At 48.6% G+C, this 7,643-nt stretch overlaps 1 protein-coding gene across 3 annotated transcripts in view; it reads right to left on the bottom strand.

Annotated features, from left to right (window-relative positions):
• Window positions 1-2,648: 2,648 nt before the first annotated feature.
• The window catches only part of LOC115111750 (A-kinase anchor protein 11-like), a 51,624-nt gene continuing 46,629 nt past the window's right edge, over window positions 2,649-7,643 (bottom strand). For all 3 annotated transcript variants that reach the window (XM_029638128.2, XM_029638157.2, XM_029638146.2), the window contains 2 exons: window positions 7,372-7,568; window positions 2,649-7,261 (listed from right to left, as the gene is read on the bottom strand). In XM_029638128.2, coding sequence (XP_029493988.1) covers window positions 7,082-7,261; window positions 7,372-7,568 — 377 coding nt within the window. In that variant the 3' untranslated portion in view covers window positions 2,649-7,081. The remainder of the gene's footprint in view (window positions 7,262-7,371; window positions 7,569-7,643) is intronic.

Raw genomic sequence — 7,643 nt, 5'->3', positions numbered from 1 at the left:
CTCACCCTCCCCTGTAACAGAGGTTAAAGTTACTCTCTCACCCTCCCCTGTAACAGAGGTTAAAGTTACTCTCTCACCCTCCCCTGTAACAGAGGTTAAAGTTACTCTCACCCTCCTCTGTAACAGAGGTTAAAGTTACTCTCTCGCCCTCCCCTGTAACAGAGGTTAAAGTTACTCTCTCACCCTCCCCTGTAACAGAGGTTAAAGTTACTCTCTCACCCTCCCCTGTAACAGAGGTTAAAGTTACTCTCTCACCCTCCCCTGTAACAGAGGTTAAAGTTACTCTCACCCTCCCCTGTAACAGAAGGTTAAGGTTACTCTCTCACCCTCCCCTGTAACAGAAGGTTACTGTCTGTAACAGAGGTTAAAGTTACTCTCGCCCTCCCCTGTAACAGAGGTTAAAGTTACTCTCTCGCCCTCCCCTGTAACAGAGGTTAAAGTTACTCTCTCGCCCTCCCCTGTAACAGAGGTTAAAGTTACTCTCTCGCCCTCCCCTGTAACAGAGGTTAAAGTTACTCTCTCACCCTCCCCTGTAACAGAGGTTAAGGTTACTCTCTCACCCTCCCCTGTAACAGAGGTTAAGGTTACTCTCTCACCCTCCCCTGTAACAGAGGTTAAAGTTACTCTCTCACCCTCCCCTGTAACAGAGGTTAAAGTTACTCTCTCGCCCTCCCCTGTAACAGAGGTTAAAGTTACTCTCTCACCCTCCCCTGTAACAGAGGTTAAAGTTACTCTCACCCTCCCCTGTAACAGAGGTTAACGTTACTCTCTCACCCTCCCCTGTAACAGAGGTTAAGGTTACTCTCTCACCCTCCCCTGTAACAGAGGTTAAAGTTACTCTCTCACCCTCCCCTGTAACAGAGGTTAAGGTTACTCTCTCACCCTCCCCTGTAACAGAGGTTAAAGTTACTCTCACCCTCCCCTGTAACAGAGGTTAAAGTTACTCTCACCCTCCCCTGTAACAGAGGTTAAAGTTACTCTCTCACCCTCCCCTGTAACAGAGGTTAAAGTTACTCTCTCACCCTCCCCTGTAACAGAGGTTAAAGTTACTCTCTCACCCTCCCCTGTAACAGAGGTTAAGGTTACTCTCTCGCCCTCCCCTGTAACAGAAGGTTAAGGTTACTCTCTCGCCCTCCCCTGTAACAGAGGTTAAAGTTACTCTCTCACCGTCCCCTGTAACAGAGGTTAAAGTTACTCTCTCACCCTCCCCTGTAACAGAGGTTAAAGTTACTCTCTCACCCTCCCCTGTAACAGAGGTTAAAGTTACTCTCTCACCCTCCCCTGTAACAGAGGTTAAAGTTACTCTCTCACCCTCCCCTGTAACAGAGGTTAAAGTTACTCTCTCACCCTCCCCTGTAACAGAGGTTAAAGTTACTCTCTCACCCTCCCCTGTAACAGAGGTTAAAGTTACTCTCTCACCCTCCCCTGTAACAGAGGTTAAAGTTACTCTCACCCTCCTCTGTAACAGAGGTTAAAGTTACTCTCTCGCCCTCCCCTGTAACAGAGGTTAAAGTTACTCTCTCACCCTCCCCTGTAACAGAGGTTAAAGTTACTCTCTCACCCTCCCCTGTAACAGAGGTTAAAGTTACTCTCTCACCCTCCCCTGTAACAGAGGTTAAAGTTACTCTCACCCTCCCCTGTAACAGAAGGTTAAGGTTACTCTCTCACCCTCCCCTGTAACAGAAGGTTACTGTCTGTAACAGAGGTTAAAGTTACTCTCGCCCTCCCCTGTAACAGAGGTTAAAGTTACTCTCTCGCCCTCCCCTGTAACAGAGGTTAAAGTTACTCTCTCGCCCTCCCCTGTAACAGAGGTTAAAGTTACTCTCTCGCCCTCCCCTGTAACAGAGGTTAAAGTTACTCTCTCACCCTCCCCTGTAACAGAGGTTAAGGTTACTCTCTCACCCTCCCCTGTAACAGAGGTTAAGGTTACTCTCTCACCCTCCCCTGTAACAGAGGTTAAAGTTACTCTCTCACCCTCCCCTGTAACAGAGGTTAAAGTTACTCTCTCACCCTCCCCTGTAACAGAGGTTAAAGTTACTCTCTCACCCTCCCCTGTAACAGAGGTTAAAGTTACTCTCTCACCCTCCCCTGTAACAGAGGTTAAAGTTACTCTCTCACCCTCCCCTGTAACAGAGGTTAAAGTTACTCTCACCCTCCTCTGTAACAGAGGTTAAAGTTACTCTCTCGCCCTCCCCTGTAACAGAGGTTAAAGTTACTCTCTCACCCTCCCCTGTAACAGAGGTTAAAGTTACTCTCTCACCCTCCCCTGTAACAGAGGTTAAAGTTACTCTCTCACCCTCCCCTGTAACAGAGGTTAAAGTTACTCTCACCCTCCCCTGTAACAGAAGGTTAAGGTTACTCTCTCACCCTCCCCTGTAACAGAAGGTTACTGTCTGTAACAGAGGTTAAAGTTACTCTCGCCCTCCCCTGTAACAGAGGTTAAAGTTACTCTCTCGCCCTCCCCTGTAACAGAGGTTAAAGTTACTCTCTCACCCTCCCCTGTAACAGAGGTTAAGGTTACTCTCTCACCCTCCCCTGTAACAGAGGTTAAGGTTACTCTCTCACCCTCCCCTGTAACAGAGGTTAAAGTTACTCTCTCACCCTCCCCTGTAACAGAGGTTAAAGTTACTCTCTCACCCTCCCCTGTAACAGAGGTTAAAGTTACTCTCTCACCCTCCCCTGTAACAGAGGTTAAAGTTACTCTCTCACCCTCCCCTGTAACAGAGGTTAAAGTTACTCTCTCACCCTCCCCTGTAACAGAGGTTAAAGTTACTCTCACCCTCCTCTGTAACAGAGGTTAAAGTTACTCTCTCGCCCTCCCCTGTAACAGAGGTTAAAGTTACTCTCTCACCCTCCCCTGTAACAGAGGTTAAAGTTACTCTCTCACCCTCCCCTGTAACAGAGGTTAAAGTTACTCTCTCACCCTCCCCTGTAACAGAGGTTAAAGTTACTCTCACCCTCCCCTGTAACAGAAGGTTAAGGTTACTCTCTCACCCTCCCCTGTAACAGAAGGTTACTGTCTGTAACAGAGGTTAAAGTTACTCTCGCCCTCCCCTGTAACAGAGGTTAAAGTTACTCTCTCGCCCTCCCCTGTAACAGAGGTTAAAGTTACTCTCTCGCCCTCCCCTGTAACAGAGGTTAAAGTTACTCTCTCGCCCTCCCCTGTAACAGAGGTTAAAGTTACTCTCTCACCCTCCCCTGTAACAGAGGTTAAGGTTACTCTCTCACCCTCCCCTGTAACAGAGGTTAAGGTTACTCTCTCACCCTCCCCTGTAACAGAGGTTAAAGTTACTCTCTCACCCTCCCCTGTAACAGAGGTTAAAGTTACTCTCTCGCCCTCCCCTGTAACAGAGGTTAAAGTTACTCTCTCACCCTCCCCTGTAACAGAGGTTAAAGTTACTCTCACCCTCCCCTGTAACAGAGGTTAACGTTACTCTCTCACCCTCCCCTGTAACAGAGGTTAAGGTTACTCTCTCACCCTCCCCTGTAACAGAGGTTAAAGTTACTCTCTCACCCTCCCCTGTAACAGAGGTTAAGGTTACTCTCTCACCCTCCCCTGTAACAGAGGTTAAAGTTACTCTCACCCTCCCCTGTAACAGAGGTTAAAGTTACTCTCACCCTCCCCTGTAACAGAGGTTAAAGTTACTCTCTCACCCTCCCCTGTAACAGAGGTTAAAGTTACTCTCTCACCCTCCCCTGTAACAGAGGTTAAAGTTACTCTCTCACCCTCCCCTGTAACAGAGGTTAAGGTTACTCTCTCGCCCTCCCCTGTAACAGAAGGTTAAGGTTACTCTCTCGCCCTCCCCTGTAACAGAGGTTAAAGTTACTCTCTCACCCTCCCCTGTAACAGAGGTTAAAGTTACTCTCTCACCCTCCCCTGTAACAGAGGTTAAAGTTACTCTCTCACCCTCCCCTGTAACAGAGGTTAAAGTTACTCTCTCACCCTCCCCTGTAACAGAGGTTAAAGTTACTCTCTCACCCTCCCCTGTAACAGAGGTTAAAGTTACTCTCTCACCCTCCCCTGTAACAGAGGTTAAAGTTACTCTCTCACCCTCCCCTGTAACAGAGGTTAAAGTTACTCTCTCACCCTCCCCTGTAACAGAGGTTAAAGTTACTCTCACCCTCCTCTGTAACAGAGGTTAAAGTTACTCTCTCGCCCTCCCCTGTAACAGAGGTTAAAGTTACTCTCTCACCCTCCCCTGTAACAGAGGTTAAAGTTACTCTCTCACCCTCCCCTGTAACAGAGGTTAAAGTTACTCTCTCACCCTCCCCTGTAACAGAGGTTAAAGTTACTCTCACCCTCCCCTGTAACAGAAGGTTAAGGTTACTCTCTCACCCTCCCCTGTAACAGAAGGTTACTGTCTGTAACAGAGGTTAAAGTTACTCTCGCCCTCCCCTGTAACAGAGGTTAAAGTTACTCTCTCGCCCTCCCCTGTAACAGAGGTTAAAGTTACTCTCTCGCCCTCCCCTGTAACAGAGGTTAAAGTTACTCTCTCGCCCTCCCCTGTAACAGAGGTTAAAGTTACTCTCTCACCCTCCCCTGTAACAGAGGTTAAGGTTACTCTCTCACCCTCCCCTGTAACAGAGGTTAAGGTTACTCTCTCACCCTCCCCTGTAACAGAGGTTAAAGTTACTCTCTCACCCTCCCCTGTAACAGAGGTTAAAGTTACTCTCTCGCCCTCCCCTGTAACAGAGGTTAAAGTTACTCTCTCACCCTCCCCTGTAACAGAGGTTAAAGTTACTCTCACCCTCCCCTGTAACAGAGGTTAACGTTACTCTCTCACCCTCCCCTGTAACAGAGGTTAAGGTTACTCTCTCACCCTCCCCTGTAACAGAGGTTAAAGTTACTCTCTCACCCTCCCCTGTAACAGAGGTTAAGGTTACTCTCTCACCCTCCCCTGTAACAGAGGTTAAAGTTACTCTCACCCTCCCCTGTAACAGAGGTTAAAGTTACTCTCACCCTCCCCTGTAACAGAGGTTAAAGTTACTCTCTCACCCTCCCCTGTAACAGAGGTTAAAGTTACTCTCTCACCCTCCCCTGTAACAGAGGTTAAAGTTACTCTCTCGCCCTCCCCTGTAACAGAGGTTAAAGTTACTCTCTCGCCCTCCCCTGTAACAGAGGTTAAAGTTACTCTCTCGCCCTCCCCTGTAACAGAAGGTTAAGGTTACTCTCTCGCCCTCCCCTGTAACAGAGGTTAAGGTTACTCTCTCGCCCTCCCCTGTAACAGAGGTTAAGGTTACTCTCTCACCCTCCCCTGTAACAGAGGTTAAAGTTACTCTCTCACCCTCCCCTGTAACAGAGGTTAAAGTTACTCTCTCACCCTCCCCTGTAACAGAGGTTAAAGTTACTCTCTCACCCTCCCCTGTAACAGAGGTTAAAGTTACTCTCTCACCCTCCCCTGTAACAGAAGGTTACAGTTACTCTCTCGCCCTCCCCTGTAACAGAAGGTTACCGTCTGTAACAGAGGTTAAAGTTACTCTCTCGCCCTCCCCTGTAACAGAGGTTAAAGTTACTCTCTCACCCTCCCCTGTAACAGAGGTTAAAGTTACTCTCTCACCCTCCCCTGTAACAGAGGTTAAAGTTACTCTCTCACCCTCCCCTGTAACAGAGGTTAAAGTTACTCTCTCACCCTCCCCTGTAACAGAGGTTAAAGTTACTCTCACCCTCCCCTGTAACAGAGGTTAAAGTTACTCTCTCACCCTCCCCTGTAACAGAGGTTAAAGTTACTCTCTCACCCTCCCCTGTAACAGAGGTTAAAGTTACTCTCTCACCCTCCCCTGTAACAGAGGTTAAAGTTACTCTCTCACCCTCCCCTGTAACAGAAGGTTACAGTTACTCTCTCACCCTCCCCTGTAACAGAAGGTTACAGTTACTCTCTCACCCTCCCCTGTAACAGAAGGTTACAGTTACTCTCTCACCCTCCCCTGTAACAGAAGGTTACAGTTACTCTCTCACCCTCCCCTGTAACAGAGGTTAAAGTTACTCTCTCACCCTCCCCTGTAACAGAAGGTTACAGTTACTCTCTCACCCTCCCCTGTAACAGAAGGTTACAGTTACTCTCTCACCCTCCCCTGTAACAGAAGGTTACAGTTACTCTCTCACCCTCCCCTGTAACAGAAGGTTACAGTTACTCTCTCGCCCTCCCCTGTAACAGAGGTTAATGTTACTCTCTCACCCTCCCCTGTAACAGAAGGTTACAGTTACTCTCTCGCCCTCCCCTGTAACAGAGGTTAATGTTACTCTCTCACCCTCCCCTGTAACAGAAGGTTACAGTTACTCTCTCACCCTCCCCTGTAACAGAGGTTAATGTTACTCTCTCACCCTCCCCTGTAACAGAAGGTTACAGTTACTCTCTCGCCCTCCCCTGTAACAGAAGGTTACCGTCTGTAACAGAGGTTAAAGTTACTCTCTGTAGCACCAGGGTAGGAACGCTTTAACAAAGCCAGTCGTCAACGACAACACACTAATCAACCTGTGATATACAGACCAATATTAAAGGGATACTTTGGGATTTTGGCAATGAAGAGTCAAATAAACCAATGGATACCAGATATGCCTCTGCGTGCAGTTTGAAAGATGCTAACTAGTGTTAGTGCAATGAGTGGATGTCTATGGGTAACTGCTGGCATGCTAGTAGATACCATAGACTCCCAGTCATTGCGCCAACGCTATCCGGGTGTTCATCTGACGGAGGGAATAGAAAATCCAGAAGAATCCCTTTAAAAACAATCACAACAAAACCAGAGAAGAGAGAAGAAAATACACAATTGCTTTCAGTTACGTTAGGCAATATGCCCACACACGCACACAATAATAAGAATTGCTGTTTTTAATAGCGCCCTCCGGGTAACGATGGGGGTACAGCCCTACAAGGGACACGATCCACGGTACGAGGAGGCTAGATTGGGGGCTCTGGGTTTGGCAGGTACGCTGCACATCACTGAGAAGTGATGGGAATCTTCATAGGGTTTAGTTTAACAGGTAGTGCTGACTATGTAGCAGGCTTCACAGATATACTGTACAGTAAGTAGTGTTGGGGAGAGGTAAGGAGGGAGGGGAGGTAGGAGAGGTGCAGTGAGCCTAAGCGTGCTCCAGGAGCCACTGGAAGAGGGGAGTGTGGTGAGATGCTCTCCCCGCCTCTCTGGGTTCAGACTGGGGTGGGGTGTGTGTTTGGGTCTCCTCACAGTAATGCAGCAGGGCTTGGAGCAGCTCTCCCACCTTCCACTCCCTCTCCTTCAGCCTCTGGACCACCGCAGGCAGCTGGAAGAGCAGACAGAACACAGCTCAGCAAGCAGTAACTAATACACCGCAGTAAAGACTGAGGTACCACTGTGTGTGTAATCCTTTGGTCGAGGGTTAAGGTTACTCACCTGCTGCAGCTCCCTGCTGCCACTAGGACTCAGCTGAACCATGGGCAAGTCAGCCATGGAGGCCGCCGCCCACTGCAGCATGCTCCTGAGCTGGGGGTCAAAGGTCATGTGCTGTGGGTCAGGAGTCATCTCCCTGAGCTCAGAATTTACCACCAGGAGGTGCCTGTAAGCCTGAGCCTGGCCCACACGCACTGAACCTGAAGGGGGAGAGAAGAGATATCAGCTTCCTCCCACTCCTGTCTCTGTCTGACAGTCGTCCTGTCTCTGTCTGA

This window comes from Oncorhynchus nerka, linkage group LG3, assembly GCF_034236695.1.
Source record: "Oncorhynchus nerka isolate Pitt River linkage group LG3, Oner_Uvic_2.0, whole genome shotgun sequence".
Lineage (NCBI taxonomy): Eukaryota > Metazoa > Chordata > Actinopteri > Salmoniformes > Salmonidae > Oncorhynchus > Oncorhynchus nerka.
This window is presented reverse-complemented; position numbering and strand designations above follow the sequence as displayed.